At 37.2% G+C, this 17,522-nt stretch overlaps 1 protein-coding gene across 1 annotated transcript in view; it reads left to right on the plus strand.

The window, feature by feature from the left end:
• The first annotated feature begins 351 nt into the window (after nt 1-351).
• ADAM28 (ADAM metallopeptidase domain 28) overlaps nt 352-17,522 on the plus strand; it is a 116,002-nt gene continuing 98,831 nt past the window's right edge. Inside the window, exons 1-3 of the mRNA XM_006884912.1 lie at nt 352-403; nt 6,644-6,756; nt 11,877-11,953. Of these exons, the coding sequence (XP_006884974.1) occupies nt 352-403; nt 6,644-6,756; nt 11,877-11,953 (242 nt within the window). The remainder of the gene's footprint in view (nt 404-6,643; nt 6,757-11,876; nt 11,954-17,522) is intronic.

Below are 17,522 nucleotides of genomic sequence, written 5' to 3' on the forward strand. Positions count from 1 at the left end.
CAAGATAGATCAAATTAGTTGCCTTTTTGGAGTTTATCAGCCAACAATAAAATATTTCACATTTATTTCTTTTGTGTGAAGAATGTGGAGAAGAGGAAGAGGAAAATAATATTTTATGGTAAAGTGATCTCAGAGCCACAAGACAGACAGAACTTCCGCCTGCTATGCCCTTGTCGCAGGACCACAGCTTCAAGGTTGTGCAACACCTTTAATAATCACTTCCTTAAAGCTGAGGCAGAATGAACCAAAGAGTTTCATGCTGCCTCACTTGAGAAGAGGCTGGGGCAGAGCAAGCTCTACAGGTTTGCCTGAGCAAGTGGGATGGGCTCTGCACTCCTGGGACCACCTAGCATGCTGCAGGGGCTTCTTCTGATGACCACTTTCCTCTTTTCTCCAATTCCAGGTGGGTATTTTAGCTTCTTTGCACATTTCGTTGAGCATAACATTAGTGAGCTGCTTGTTCCTTTTTCAGTTTCTCCAAGTGGCTAATGAGAGTTTGTAGATGCTTTGATTTGTATGAAGCACAGGTTAGGCTTTTAAAACCAAGGTTGCTAACCAGGTGGGACTGATTTAAATCTATTGGTTTGTGGATTGTGATTGATGCTAATGTTCAATGTACAGAATAAACTAACACAATTTTTAGTATTTACAAGTTTGTTCAGCGAATACAGCAATAAAAAGGAAGCATATATATTTTCTATATATGTAATAATTAAAACAACTAATGCCATCTTTAATTAAAAAGTGAAATTGGTCAAAATTCACTTTGTTATTTTTAAAGCAGTAACGTTCCAGTTAATCCCACTGTTTTTAGGAATATAAAAGGGTCTCTTGAAATATTTGCTTGAAATATTGCTGTCATTTGATTCAGTTTGGCTGGTTCCATCACCTCTTTCTTGAGCATTTTTTGTATATTTAATTTCTTCATAACTGGTAATAATTAATGAGTCTAATTGTATGCATAGTTGGCCAATCATTGTGATGTTAACCAAAACTGATCTTGCTATTTAAATTAAGCTGCACTTGAAGTTTGCTGTTGATGTCAATTATTAAGCATTCAAGTGTACAGGAATACTACTTCCTAATCATGCCTAGGAAGTCTCTTCATTTCTGAGAAATTCTCAGAATTAGCTTTGGGTTAAATGAGATTGAACAACCCATTTCCTCTTCTTATTTCTATTTCTGAAGTTTGTTTATGTCAGCACAATTGCTGAACGGATTGAGAATCCTTCTCACTTTTCTTGGGTTTTAGAATTCTGACAGGAATCTTGAGAATAGGGTGGAAAAGAATACATCTTGCCAGAAAGCCATTTCCTCACAAAAGCCTGATCCCCACCCCTCTACCCCTGGTTCCTGATTTGTATTGCAGACTTGTGAAAGTTTAGTATCTTTTAAAATTAAATTTTCTGGACATATTTTTCGAAATATTCCAGAAATTCTATCAGGAAGACTCAGAGAGACCCTTCTTTTAGTTAAAAATTGTGTGTCATCTTTTCCCAAAAGCATAAATAGTAAGCTGGTTGCCCTTAGCCGAATTGCGTGTCTAACAGTGGTGTCTCCTCCATGGAACACTCTTTTTTTCAGTGAAATAGACAACTACTTCTGTCCCTATGATTATGTAATTGCATTATGGTGCTAAGGTCTCCTACCAAGGACACCTCCCTGAGTAGCTGAGTGTGAGAACAGAGGCTCTGAAGTCATTCTTGTGAGCAGGGAGGAACAGAGAGAAAGCTGACCTCTTTTCTTTCCACAAATGTTGGATTTTCAAAGGTGACTTTTTCAGTATGAAAATACCACTGTTATCATTCACATTTGGATTTATTTCCCTGCCAGAATGTGAAACATATAGAAGTTTTCCTTCCACCCCTTCCTTTTTGGGTTTCTGTTTTCTTTACCAAAGCAATAAATATATGCCAGCCAGTCTGATCATAACTTTTGCTCAACTATATACTTCAAATGAAAAAAAAAAAAAAGAGCTCATGTAAGACTGGCTGTTTATAATGTGTGTTACAATCCCCTGAGCTCTGAGAAAAGTAACCCATGGGGTTTCATTACAGGAAAACACACACACATACACACTTTTTTTAACGTATGTAAGAAGTGTTAGAGTTGGGTGTAAAGTAAGTACACTGACTAAAAGATAAAAGAACGTCATTGTATTTCAGACTATTCAGCGAGTACTGTAATTTTTTAAAAATATATATTTTTTAAGATATACTTTAGATATAACATTTCTTTCTTGCCTTCAAAAAAAAAATAACTACAAGAGTCAACAGAACAAATGCAATATAACATTAATAGCCATAAGAATGATTTAATTGGGATGTGTTTTCACATTCATGTTTGCACTCACTTTTGATTCATGAAGTTTAAAATCTTAAGAGCATTTGGGAGGGTTTGTAGAGAATCACAGAACTTAAATCATGTCACTGCAAAAACTCTTGTAAGTTATGTCGTCAAGTGAGGAAAAGAATTGCTTTACACAATTTTTAACATATTCACACAAAAATAAAAATGGCTATATGAGCTCTGGTGGCCTAGTGTCTAGAAACTGTGCTACAATCCTGAAGAGATGCGGTTCGAGGTGACCATCTGCTTTGTGGGAGAAAAATGGACAATCTTTTCCAGTGCAATTAACTGCTTCTGAAAACCCACTGGAGGGTCAACTATGGGTCAATTTCGATTCTACCTTAAATAACAGTAACAACATATTATATTTCAATATTCTAAACTCTAAAATGGACACAAATGTGTCCATTTTAATAAACAATAAAATGCAATTTTAATGTTATTTTAATAAACAATAAAAACAAAACCAACCAAACAACAACAGCAACAAAATTGCCAAACAAACAAAAAGATTGGCAAACTGAATCAATATCTTGTTGATGAGTTTTGACTTTTTCAAAATTTATAAACAGTAAAAATAATCATCTAACCAAAACCAAAATTTAAAAAAGTCTTCTTTTTCTTGATCTAGTTGTGTAGTTCAAAATTATTCTACTGTAAGAGTTCTGTGGTAGATTGTGAGGGAGAGAAAGCAAGTACTAAAATGAATTCGTGAAAACATATTGTGTTTCAGTTTGGATTTGTGTAATCCCTGGATGGCAGTTAGCTGTGTTTATTCTGAAGTCTTCAAAATAATTAACCTGATGTTATTCAGCTGGGAGGAGAATAAACTGCCTGTAAACTTAAGGATGAACAAGCTAAACAATACTTAGCTCTGCAATTCATTATATCCCAGATCTCATTCGTTCAGGAACCTTCTTAGCTTTGGAAAACTGAGGGTGAAGCAAACGCTATCTGTGGTTTTTGTAAATAATATAATGTGTTACAAGACTTTGAGAGTAACTAAGAAATCTGTTCAGACTCAAGAAAGTTTGGCAATGCTTTAAAAAGAAATATTTTGTTCAGTTATAGTTTTGTTGTAGTTGAAGAGTACTCAATTGTCAAAAAATGAGAAGAAAATAATTTTCTCAATTAGTTTTTATAATTTGACTCTGTATTTCAGAGCCGTTTGAAGAGTTCTGATTTTTGAAATATTGGCATTAAAATATGAACTAGAAGATTGGCAGTCAGTATATATATCAGAGAAAAAGTGGATTAGCTTTATTAGTCTCTTCCCTTCCCATTACTTGGGAATGTAGGACATTTATATTATCACCTTTAGCTTTTCTGAAAAGGATCAGTTGGAGAGTTATTTTGTACAGCCCGAAAACTATTTAAATTATTTTTTTTGCCAACATTATCACATTATGCACCAATAGAACAGTGTTTTTTGTTTTGTTTTTAAAGAAAAACATCTTTTAAAGAGTTGCTCTGGCTGTAGTACTGTGAGATACATGAGTTCGTGAACTCAGTAATTATGGAACTAATTGCACTGATTAGACTGATTAGTAGCTTCAATATGCCAGATAGCATGTGGAGGCCCCACAGTGTATTTGTTTTGTGTCAGAAGACTCAAGTAGACAGTAGGGAATAGTGTCAATGTCATCAGTATATTTTGGCAAGAGTAGTTTTCTTACCTCTTGTCTTACTATTTTGAAATAATGATAATGATTGTAATAGTTTTAACTTATAGAAAAAATGATCTATTTAATGCACCACTAGACTTGAAGTTATTTGAGGATTTTTAATTTTAAAAACAAAAGTCATTCTTGTCTCTTTTTTCCTCAAGAAATGGATTGTGTAGAAATTAATGATATCCATTAATTTTGTCAATAACAGCAAGAAGTGAGTATCAAAAGGACTGAATAGTTTAATACTTGAGGTGGGATTATACTGTTGTTATTGTTCGTTGCTGTCAGTTTTGGCTCTGAATCATGGTGACATTATATATATTAGAATGAAATGTTGCTGCAAAACTATACAGTAATGAGATTTATTTAATACAACTGACTCAGTCCTGTTGACTTAGTTCTGACTTATGACTACCTTCTGTGAAAATGAGAACAGTCTGCCCATCTTTTAGAGCCTCTGGTGGATTTGAGCCATTGGAGACATGCAACTTTTGTTTTAGCAGCAAACACACTCATAGTCTATGCAACTATTTATGTGCCATCGAGTCAGAACTGACTCATTGCTGACCCTCCAGTGGGTTCTCAGAGACAGTAAATCACACAGGAATTGACTTCTCATTTTTCTCCAGTGGAGTAGCTGGTGGATTAGAGCCCTGTGCCTTTGGGCTGACAGTGCCTCAGATGTTCAGATGATTGTCATCCCTTCAAAGATCTTATGGGGAATTTTGTATTTATTTTCTTAATTGGAGATTACTTGAGTTGGCCTTAGAGAGCTGTTGTGGCTTAGTCCATAGGGAGTTGCACTGCTAATCCAAACTCCGAGTTTCTCTGCCAGTTTACATCCACCAGTGAGTCTGCAGGAGAAAGATGGTCAGTCTCTACCCGTGGAATTCATAGCCTTGGAAACCCACTGGAGCGTCAGCTATGAGGCCATTCCTATTGAAGGGCAATAAATGTTTGTTGAGCTTCCTTGACTTGGCTCTCTTGAGTTCCTCAGTTACATTTGTTGAAAGACCAGCCAGAGTAGTGGCTTAGTGGTAAGAAGATGTGCTGCCAACAGAAAGGCATGTGGTTCAAATCTACTAGCTGCTATTTGCAAAAATGAGGGACAATTTTCTGTAAAATATTTTGTCTCTAGAAGCCAGCTGAAAGGTCAGCTATGAGTCAGTTCAGATTCAGTGGTCATAACAATTATTGCTGAGAGAAAAAACTAAAATCTATCCAAAGTCATCTTGTTAGTAAGCTGTTGGGTTGAGTCATCACTTGGTTTTCTGGCTTCTCGTCTGGTCTACGTGCTGGGTCCTTATGAAGCCACTTTCAGCAAACAAAAACACATGAGTTTTCCATTTTCCCTAGCACTATCCTATGCAGAGCAAGAACTAAATTATATGTGCAAATAAATAAAAAAAATAGGAAATCTAGTGTTGGTATTGTTGTTGTTGTTAAGTGCCATCGAGATGTAGGCAACATTTAAAAAATATCTCTGATTCTCTCTTAAATAACTACTCAAAACAATGCTGAGATGAGAATTCAAGATTCAGATGTAAAGATTAACTAACCTCTTTGTTTCCTCTCAAAGTGACTGCAGACTTAGGAAAAGTTCCAGACCAGTGATACTGTCCTAATTGTTTACCTACAAAATAATGTTCATTTTAAAACACATTTTGTGCACACATGGAAGATTCATCTGTATTGACAATAATACCAGATCATTCTATGGGCCTGTTACCAATTATTTTTTCCTGAGCTTTAGTATCCTTCTTTCAGGAAGGAAAAAAAAAACCCTGGCAAAACCAAAAGCAACAAAAGAAAAAAAAAAAAAAGAAAGAGTATGCATTATTTCCTTTTTATAACACTTTAGAGTTTCAATTCAATGATACTAAGCTGGACCAGATTCTTAAACAAGCTGTTCTTCTTTTACTTTACTTTGCTTTTGCTCTATACTATTTGCCATGACCCTGGGTGGATTCTTTAGGCAAGAGATTCAAGATAAGAGAGAAAATGGGTAAGCCCATAGTGAGTAAATATTTGAAGATACAGGTTAAAGGTTCATGGAGGCATAGACTTAACAGATAGGTTTGTTAACCAGTTACTCTGTAGGAAATATAGACATGATCCTTCATTAAAAATTTACATCCACAGAAACTTGATGTTGGGTCACCCACCATGAGTCTGAATATCCTCAATTATAGTAGATTTGGTTTTCATTTTGATTATAGGTTAAAGTAAACTTTTGGGGGAAAGAGAAGACTCTTATGGTATCTGTGTTTTTATAAGCCTTTGACATAACTCTGGCTATGTGGTATCATTAAAACAAATATCACAAGGATGGTGGAGTTCTGGTGATGGCCTAGTGTACAGGGAGTTCCCTCGCTAAAGCGAAGACTGTGCCTTGGTTCGAATCTACTATCAGCTAAGAGAAAAATAGAGGCAATCTCCTTCCATGTAATTTAGAGCCTTGAAAACCCAGTGAAGGCTCAGCTATGAGTCATTTTCAACTTGACAACAATGAATGAGTGTGAGTAGGTCATAATGATGGCCTTTATTAACCACTCTATTTCACTCAGTATGGCCTAAATTTTCTTAACTGGTTTCCCCCTCTTTTTTTAATTTTTTTTTTTTAGTAAGTGCTATAAAAGAAGTTCCAGGGATAAAGATTTATGAAGTAGTTTATCCCAGAAGACTTCATCCACTTTATAAAAGAGAAGCAAAAAATATTACAAAGCCAAATCAACAGGTACAAGTTTTAATTTATCAAAGAATCTTTAATTGAAAGGTGTATTGAAATATAAATATATATTTATGACTTCATGCTTCAGTAATTAAGATTTCTTTTTCTGTTTCTCCAGAAAACTTTTTTTTAAAATTTTTTTAGTTAGGCTGGGTATTCTCAAGATATTTCAGACAAATATGTCTGTTTGGGCTTCTATATCCTTACTTATGAATGCTTGTTTTTCCAAATATATGATCCCTATGGTGGTCTCAAGTTGGAATACTTAAGGGTGCTTTGAGCAGAATAGTAAATGACCCAGGAAGCATTAAAAGAAGATGGAAAGAATATACAGAGTCATTGTACCAATAGGAATTGGTGGACACAGGAGAATTTCATGAAACAACATATGAACAAGAGCCTGTAGTGATTAAGTAGGAAGTTGAAGCTGCTCTGAAAGAATTGGCAAACAAACAAACAAAAAAACACACCAAGGCACCCAAAATTGATGGCATGCCAATTGCCATATTGCAACAAACAAATGATTCCCTGGATGTGGTTACCACATTGTTCAAGAAATCTGGAGGACAACCACGTGGCCTATTGACTGAAAGAGATCTGTATTTGTTGGCATTCCAAAGAAAGGCAATCTGACAGAGTGTGCAAATTATAGAACCATATCATTGATATCACATGCAAGTAAGATTCTGCTGAAGATTATCCAAAACCAACTGGAACAGCACATCAACAGAGAACTGCCTGAAGTGCAGGCTGATTTAGAAGAGGCCATGGCACTAGGGATATTAAAACTAAAGTCAGATGGATTTTGGCTGAGAGCAGAGAGTACCAGAGGAATGTTTGTCTGTGTTTCATCGACTATGCAAAGGCATCTGACTGTGTGGAACAAACTGTGTCTGACTCTGAGAAGAATGGGAATCCCAGAACACTTGATTGTCCTTATGAGAAACTTATACTTGGACCAGGAGGCAGTCGTCAGAACAGAGCAAGGAAACACTGCAGGGTTCAAAATTGGGAAGGATGTGCAACAAGGATGTGTCCTATCTCCATATATTTTTAATCTGTATGCAGAACAGATCCAGGAGGCTGGGCTCTATGAGGGGAAGTGTGGCATCAGGATTGGAGGTAGACTCATCAACAATTGGCGTTATGCAGATAACACAACCCTGCTTGCTGAAACTGAGGAGGACCTGATGCACTTGCTGCAGAGGGCCAAAGAATTCAGCCTTCATTATGGATTGAAGCTCAACATCAAGAAAACAAAGACTCTCACCACTGGGCCGATTTGCAACATCATGACAGATGGTGAAAAGATTGAGATTGTTGACATCTTCGGTTTGCTTGGCTCTACAATCAACACTCTTGGTGCCAGCAGCCAGGAAATTAAAAGATGATTGGGAAAGTCTGCTTTCAGAGACCTCTCCAAGGTTCTGAGGAGCAATGATGTCAGTCTGGAGACTAAAGTGCACCTGATACAGGCCATGGTCTTTGCCCTTACTTGCTATGCATCAAAGAGCTGGACAGTGACTAGGGGTGATAGAAAGAGAGTTGATATCTTTGAGCTTTGGTGCTGGAGAAGAGTATTTAATATACCATGGACTGCTAGGAGAACAAACAAGCTCATCCTGGAGAGAGCGAAGCCAAGCTACTCTTTGGAGGCAAGGATTCTGAAGCTCCTTCTGACATATTGTGGACATGTTGCAAGGCAGGGTCAGTACTTTGAAAGGAAAGTCATGCTTGGAAGAGTGGGGGACAGCGCAGAAAAGAAAGACCATTGATGAGCTGGATTGATTCCATCACTGGGGTAAAGGAGGTACGTGTGTCAAAAAAAAAAAAAAAGACTGGAAAGGGATAGAGCAGGGTTTAGGGCTATTGTACAGAGGGTCGTGATGAATAGCAAGGGACTCAATGGCACATAACAACAGCAATAACAATAACAAAATGGTGGCCTAGCTGTAAGAAGCTGTGCTGCAATCCCAAAAGTGCATGGTTTGCCTCCACGAACTGCTCCATGAGGAGAAGGATGGGAAATCTCCTTCCATGTGATTAAATGCCTATCAAACCTGCTGAAGGGTCAATTATGGGTTGGTTCCTAACTGAAGGCACACAACAACAACAACTATATTTATAGGAAGCTCTGGTAGCCTCAAGTCTTTTGCATCTATGAAATGGAATACTGAATATTTGTGTATATACTAGTAGATCTTTGGAGATGCTTATCAGTAGTGGTCTGTGTTTGCACTATTTTAATTCTTGATATCTTGATATTAAGTTCATATATAAAATGCTAACATGTATATATGAGAGAGAGGAGAAATCCAATTTAAAACTAGTAGGAAAAACCTATCACTCACTACCACTGACTCAATTCCTACTCACAGAGCCTCTCTATTGGCTTTAAGGCTGTAAATATTGTGGAGGAGACTGCCTGTGTTTCTCCTGTGGAGCTGCTAGTGGATTTGATCTGTCAGAGATGAGCAGTCTTACTAAACGTAAGAAGCAGGCCAACAGGTTACAAAGTAGGTTAATAAGAATAATAAGCTTTATTTGTGTTTGACTTGCTCCTGTTTCTTCAGTCCCACTCATCTCTATCCTCATGCCCCGAAACATAGAAAGTATTCGATAAGCTCTTAATGCTTGAACGGAATCCGTATAAGGAACATCAATTTTATCTTTTAAAGAAAAAATATTACATCAAATTCCCTTAGATATTCTTAGCAAAAGAAATTTTACCTAAATGATTTGAATACTTTAGTGAAAATTCCATGACACATATATATTTTTACTTTTCTGAATTCTTTCCTGTCCATTGTAGCTGTTATTGAACATGATGGATTTAAGAATTTGAGCGTAGAAAGTGTCCTCACTGTCCTGCAAGAACACTTTACTATGTTTACTTCTTAGTAGCCAGGTGACTATATTCTCAGGTGCTAGTTCTTATCTTTAATGTACTTTACAGCAAGTATACAGCTAATCCATTAAAAAATAACTTCAGACTAAAGAAATATTACAAAAGAAGGAATCTCATTTTCCCAGCTAGTGGTTTCCATGCTCTGGTAGTTCACAATCTCATCTCATTTTGCTAGTGATTTATGTCTGATATCCATTCTTTCTCACCTCTCATGCACATTTTCCTGTGCAGAGTAGCCAGGTTTGGAAAAGAAACAAAACAAAACAGCAAGATCTCAAGTTAAATTTGGATTTCAGGTAAATCACAGCTGATTTTTCCATATATTTTAAATATTACATGGACCATACTAATTCTAAAAAAGAATTTTATTTGAACATCAAAATTCACTGGGAGGTCTGTATTTTACATGACAGCCTTTGTCATGTGACTTTTGCCTTGTATCTATCTATAAAACCTCAGATATAAACCAGATATAGTTTCATTGTGATTATAAGACTTGTACCATCTGCAAGCAGAAGTGTCTCAAGTAACTGTGAGACTAGTATTTCAATCCTGTCTCATCAGGGTTGCTTGGCTTTGTAATTCCTCTCTTGCCGTACAAGCACAAACTATAAAAGTTACTGACATCGTTGTTTTACTAGCAATCAGGCAGTTTTCTTTCAAGGCCCAGATAATAACTAATAAAAATACTGTCCTGCCACTTAAGGATAGGCCAGCCCTTGTAGAAAGACGTCATACCTAGAAGAGAAGAAGCCCATGAACAAGATGGATTGACACAGAGATGGTGGCATTGGGGTCAGGTGTGGTTGGCTCAGGATAGGACCAAGTTCTGACCCTTGTTCGAAGAGTGGATATTAGTTGTAGTTGACTCAGCGGCACATACCAAAACCTATTTAAGACAAGGGTTGTCGTGATTTTGCCTGGAAAGATTTAAGTAGCTGTTACTTTAAAAATAAAAAAAAAAATCAGAGTGTGCAATGCGATTGACCACCCTTCTGATAAGGAAACTGCTGTATCCCATAGAGGGGAGCTCTGGTTATCTCATTTGTAGATTACTGAGGGGCTAACCTAAAAGTGGCAACTCTCTGGAGATTATAATCCACCAATGGCTCCCAGGATGGAAAATGTGCTGTCTCTTCCCATGCAACTCACTGCGAGGTCAACTAGGAGTCACTTCTGACTTGACAGCAAATGAGTTTGAGAGTCTTTATGAGCATTCTGTAAATGTTACCTGGGTCTTTGATGAATCACTTTTCAAAACAATTCTACAAGCAGCACTCTAGTTATTTTTGTAGATGGTGCCCTCTAGTGGATAAGAGGTCTGATTTACCTATGACAGCTTGGCTTCTTGTTAGGTCCTACCAAGTTGCCTCAGACTCAGCTGATCCTCCAGCAGATTTTTAGAGGCAGTAAATCACAGGGAGGTTGTTGCCCATCCTTCTCCCGGAGTAACTGATAGATTTGAACTGTATGCCTTTGGGATTAGAGCTCAGCTTCTTACCACTTGGAGGTAGGGGGGGATTGTGGAATATATGAGCAAATAAGTAAATGAACAAAATAGACAAGTGAATGAATAAATAAATAAGGCTCTGGTGAATTTTCAAAATAGTACCTGTAAGAATTTCTGTTAAACAGTATTAAATCAAGATTTCTGATTTTAGAAGTTTATGTTTCAAAGATAGTCACTGTTCTATCATTTAGATTGTATACTCCTTTAAAGGTAAGAATTGGTTTGCTACTTATTGCCTTATGCTACAAGAAAGAACATTTGGCAGCACAATAATTCTCTCACATTGGCAACAATTTCAGGCCATTGCCTAGGTCTACTAGGGTTCCCAGAAGCCTCAGATTTACTCTACGTCATGGCGCCTATTGTTATTATTGTTGTTGCATACCATAAAGTTGGAACTGACCCTTTGCACAAGATAACTAGCTCCTTGACAGTATGATCCATTCTTTTCTTGTGAGTTTCTAACACTGAGCATAATGTTTTGCACATAAACAAGACATGAACAATATTTTTAGAATGTTTAACTGGATGGAGGGAAACATCCCAGAGTTTTGTCTATTTAGTTGGAAGAATTTGATCTGCATAAAGAGACAGAGGCAGGCATCTGGTATTGTACAGACTATTGCTAAAGTGAAACAGACATTGCTTGCTAATGATTATTTTTATGTGTGTTTTTAGTTACCACTAAATGTTTGTGCATTGTTGCAGGACAAATTTGAAACTGAATTGCAGTATAAAATGACAGTTAATGGAAAAATTGTGGTACTTCATTTGAAAAAAACCAAGTAAGTGTCTTTATTATTTTTTTTTTATTACTCTCATCAGCAGCAAGTTAGCAAGTGGAAAATGTGCTAATTGGGTCTGTTACTACTTATGGCTCTCACAAACCTTGCCTAATCAGCTTTTGGTCTAAACTAGGCCTGGGGGCTCCACGAATATTTGTTTCTACTGAAATAGCAGAAATATACTGGTAATGTTCCAATGGTTCATGTAATAAAACACAGCAAATTCACTGCAAACATACATACATACAATTTAAACAATTCTATAACATCGGATGACAAGATTTAAACATAGTTAAAATTTGTAATCATTTCCCAAAAATGGTACATTTTATTTTTCCTATAAGATCAAATATAAAAATCATTTGTAACTGGGAATTAACAGTAAGTAAATAAAGTGCTAATACCAAAGGACAAGTTGGTGGTAAAATCAGAATTTCTTTCTCCTGGCTCTCCTACCAATAATACTATTTCTGTTCAATGATCCTTCTTCTCATTTCCCCCATACATAACATTGTTCCTTTATATATATTAATTCTTCTCAGTTAAGACATTACAATTTGTCTCAATTATCTAGTGCATTTATAATAGAAACACCAGAAGTGTTATTAACAAGCAAGTTTATTTTCTCACAATTTAGTAGACTAGACTTCTAAATTCAGGACCCTTGCTCTAGATGTCTCTTCTGGAGGAAGGTCCTCGTCTCTTTTGAGTTTCAGCTCCTGGATGATCTTCATCTAGCTTGACAGCTTTTTTCCTCCATTTCTGCTGTTGCTGTTCTCTGTGTAATCATCTTGCCTATATTTCAAATGTAATCAGCTAAAATAGTGCCCAACAATGTCATGGCCTCACTAACAAGCTAAAAAAAGTCATGTTCCCAAATTGGATTCTATCCACTAGTAAAACAAAACAAAACAAACAAAAAAACTCTCACTGCTATGGAGTCGACTACAACTTCTTGCTGTTGCAAGATGCTGTTGAGTCAGTTCCCTCCATACAAAAGAAGCCACCACACAATCCTGTAGCACCTTCCCAAACCCTTCTGGAGCTGAGCTCACTGTTGCAGCCACAGTGGCCATGCATCTCCTGAGGGTCAGCTTCTTTTCTGCACCCTGTACTTTACCACACTTGATATCCTAAAGTATGTGAGATGAAATCATTATCCTCGTCTCCAAGAAAATGCTGGGTGCATTTATTTCCAAGGCACATTTGTTTGTTCTTTGGGAAGTACATAGTATATTTTTGCCAACACTACACCTCAAAGGCATCAGTTCTTCTCTGCTTTTCTTGGTTCATTGTCCAACTTTCACACTCATGTGAAGGAATAGAAAAATCCATGGCTTGGGTCATTAAAGTGTGATTGTTGCACTTTTATTTTGTTTTGGGAGGGGCGGGGTAAAAGTTTACAAGGCAAATAAAAGTTTTTATTCAACTATATTTACACATATTGTTCTATAGCATTAATTTCAATAAAATGTCATCCCACTTTTCCAACTTCCTCCTTGTAGTTCTTATTTCCATTAGTCCTTCCACGTTTTTATACCTCTCTGTCATTTCTTACCTAGATGATACTGTGTTATATATATATTTATTTTCACTTTTTAGTATGTATCTAGTATCTCTAACAGCAGACTTTCCCAACACAATACATATTTTGATTTCCTTGCTCCTGATGCCAAGTGTTGACTGTGGAGCTAAGTAAACTAAAACTGTTATCAATCTCAATCTCTTGACCATCCATCATGATACTGCCAATTGGCCTAGTGGTGAGAACCTTTGTTTACTTGATATATTGAGCCTCAATCCATATTGAGGGCTGAAGTCCTTGACCCTCTGCAGCAAGCATTTCAGGTCCTCCTCAGTTTCAGCATGCAGGATTATATCATCTGCATAATGCAGATTGTTGATGAATCTTCCTCCAATCCTTATGCCACATTTCTCCTCATAGAGCCCAGCCTCCCAGATAATCTGTCCTGCATATAGATTGAAAAGGTATGGTGATAGGACACATCCCTGTCTTATACACTGCCCAATTTTGAATCAAGCAGTGTTTCCTTATTCTGTTCTGACAACTGCCTCCTGGTCCAAATATAGGTTTTGCATAAGCACAGTCAAGTGCTCTGGGATTCCCATTCTTCACAGAGTCAGCCACAGTTCGTTGTGATCCACACAGTCAAACGCCTTTGCATAATCAACGAAACACAGATAGACATTCCTCTGGTATTCCCTGCTTTCAGCCAAGATCCATCTAACATTAGCTACACCTAGTACCATGATGGTCTTTGCAATCACTTGCTATGTGTCAGTAATTTGGACAATGACTAGGGATGATAGAAGGAGAGTTGATGTCTTTGAGCTGTGGTATTGGAGAAAAGTATTGGCTATATCACAGCCTGCTAAGAAAATGAAAAGGTTCATCCTAGAGTGGGTTAAACCAGGCTGCTCCTTGGAGGCAAGGATTCTGAAGGTTCATCTGACATACTTTGGAAATGTTGCAAGGAGGGAGCAACCTTTGGAGAAGGATGTTATGCTTGGGAAGGTGGAGGGACAGTGCAGGAAAGGAAGACCCTCTATGAGGTGGCTTGATTCAGTAACTGGGATAGTTGGGGTAGGTGTGTTAGAGATGGTGAGATTGGCACATGATAGAGCAGAGTTTAGGGCTGTTGTACATAAATCACAGGCGACTCAATAACACATAACAACATCTAGTATCTACTTACTTTTACTTCTTTTTTTTTCTCTCTCTCTCTCTCTCTCCTTCTTCTTCTTCTTCTTCTGTTGACAATCCAAGAAGGATTCTGTATGCAGACCTTTCTTTAGCTTTTTGTAACTTGCACAGTATTTTTCCTTTTGTAGCTAGCTTATTTAACTCAGCATAACATCCTCTGGATTCATCCATGTTATAAAGTATTTCAACAATTCTTTCTTTTCAGATCTTTTGAGGTCCTTTGCTGTAGCTTCTTTTGTTCCATTGTTGCATTGTCACTTTATCTCTTGACTGATGCTTCCACAGGTGTTGGATTGTGGATCCAAATGGAATTAAATTCTTTACACCTTTGATCTTATCTTCATTATCATGATGCTGTATATTCGTCCAATTGTGAGGGTTTGTGTTTTTGATCGTCATTAGTAAGTTTTTAGCCATTAAGGGGTTTTTGTTGTGTTGGGGTTTTTTTTTTATAATATCTGCGTATCAGCATTTGTCAATGATTCTTCTTCTAATCCTGATGCTGTGTTCCTGTCCATGTTCTTGGATTATTTGCAAAGCACACAGATTAAATAATCTTGACAAAGAATCCATTCCTGATTTTGTACCAGGAAGAATGCTTTGTCTTTTTCTCCTAGAGCCCCTGGTGTGTTAGATATGCTGATGTTTCTGTTAATAGCTAAATAAATTAATCTCTACATGATTGAATAAAAAACTTCAAAACACCTTTGAGGGGCGCAATTCAAGTCATAACATTTCACATCTTGGCTATCAAAATGCATTTATTTCCTACAAAGAACACACCTACATCTCATCACATTATCCTAAAAGCTTTACATCAACTTCAAGTCCAAAATCTCATCTTCTGGACCATCTATATGAGATATTGTTGAAATTTTAGGTGTATTCCATCCTGATGCAAAATTCCTCTTCATCTTTGAATTTACGAAATTTAGATTACAGATTATCTGTTTCCAAAGAATAATGATGAGAAAGACACAAAGAAGACATTTCCATTGTTGTTGTTGTTAAGTGCTGTCGAGTTGTAGGCAACTCATAGTGACCCAATGAAAGAAAGCCCTCAACACTTGTGTGACTTTCATCCTTTCTCCAGGTTCATAGGTTTTCCAGGGGCAAGGTATTTTGAAAGTGGATGCCACCCCTGCTTCCAAGTAGGTTTTAATTGGGAAGCTCCACCAAACACTGTCCACCATGGGTAACCATTCTCACATTTGACACATCAGTGTCACAGTGCTCAGCTTCACAGCAACCACAGGTTACTTCTGTACAGCAAGTGGACACACCAGGGTTATACAACCTAGAAGAATGTTTGACCAAAAACAATTAAAACCAGGCCCAAGGGCCACAGATTAGAATCACCCTCCTTTGGCTTGGTAGCATCACTTTCTGTCCACTAGGCCAACTGATCTCTCTCAATGCTGTTGTTGTTGTTAAGTGCCATCAAGTTATAGGTGACTCACTTCCATTAGGAAAGATATAACTTGAAGAGAAAGAAGGAGTAAAGTATATCAAGTGAGTTCAAAACTCAACAGAACAGTTTATATTTCGGGAGACTTGGAAATAATCCTTTCTCTTTTTTCAAATTTTTCTTTTCTGGGAAATACCTCTGCCATCCAAACTGTGCCTGTTGGCTATACCCTGTGAATTCTATTCTGGAACCTGGCTTCCGTTCCACCCTCTATCTCCCCTACAATGCAGCACTGCTCTCTTGGGTTTGGACAGGCCCATGTCCTATTTAATCTGAGTAGACCATAGCGTTGACCTTGACAGGCTCTATTCTTCTGTCTCTTGAGTGTGGCAGCCCCATTTCCTCAGTTTTAGGTAGTGGACACATTATCCTGACACTACTAAATAGTATCCCACACTTCAGAACCTAGTTGGAAAATCTGATTCTTTTAGACTTGGAAAGCCAAGACTCCACTGTTTGAAACTGGTGCATTTCTGCTTTCAGTGCTCTTTCCAGAACTGCTCCAAGGATAGCTCTTTTCTTTTCTTGGAGAACAGCAGATGTAGCTCCTTTGACTTGTTTCTTGTCTTGTAGAATTCCAAGAGTTGGGTAGCATTCTTTCCTAAATATTTTCTTTGTCCCTTTCAGTTCAGTTTACCCATAGGGTGGGCTGGGATTTTCAAGGCCCGTTTTGCTGAGATTTCTTTCTGCCTTCTCTATGTGTCCCACGAACGATGCTATTTATGCTGGTTATATCCATCAGTCATAAGCTTAATCTCTTTAATAAATTTTGTAGCCATGTCTTCACTGAAAATTCTAGGACAATTGTCCTTATTTTGTACAAAACAATTTTCCAAATATTTAAGTTATAGTTTTAATTTTGCACTGTTCATTTTCAATTCTTTTTCTAGCAAGCAACCCTATCTCTCCTTGAGAGCTTGAGGCTCTTTGCCCTATCAACTTTGAAATCTTGCTTAAAAATAGTTCATCACTTATAAATTTTACCTTTTACTGAGCTCCGACTCTTACTGAGCCTACTGTTAAGAATTTTTGCTGCCAACCCAAAGGCATGCAGTTCTAATCCACCAACTGCTCCTCAGGATGAAGATGGGAAATCTTCTCCTCCCATGTGATTTACTGCCTCTGAAAATACACTAGAAAGTCAGCTTCGTGTTGGTTCTGACTTGATAGCACATAACAACAACAATGAATATTTTAACATACAAATTCCTAGCTATCACATAGAAAGCATCCTTCTTTGTCCATCCATTGTCTAATTACATTTTCACCATTTTCTTTTAAAGTCTTACATATAGCAACCACATTTCTAGTAATAATCTGTTGCTGACACCATATTCTCTTAGATGATGCAAACTTCTGTTGTTGTTGTTGTTGTT

The sequence above is a fragment of the Elephantulus edwardii genome, unplaced genomic scaffold, assembly GCF_000299155.1.
Source record: "Elephantulus edwardii isolate Elephantulus edwardi_28Jun2011 unplaced genomic scaffold, EleEdw1.0 scaffold00038, whole genome shotgun sequence".
NCBI classification, from domain to species: domain Eukaryota; kingdom Metazoa; phylum Chordata; class Mammalia; order Macroscelidea; family Macroscelididae; genus Elephantulus; species Elephantulus edwardii.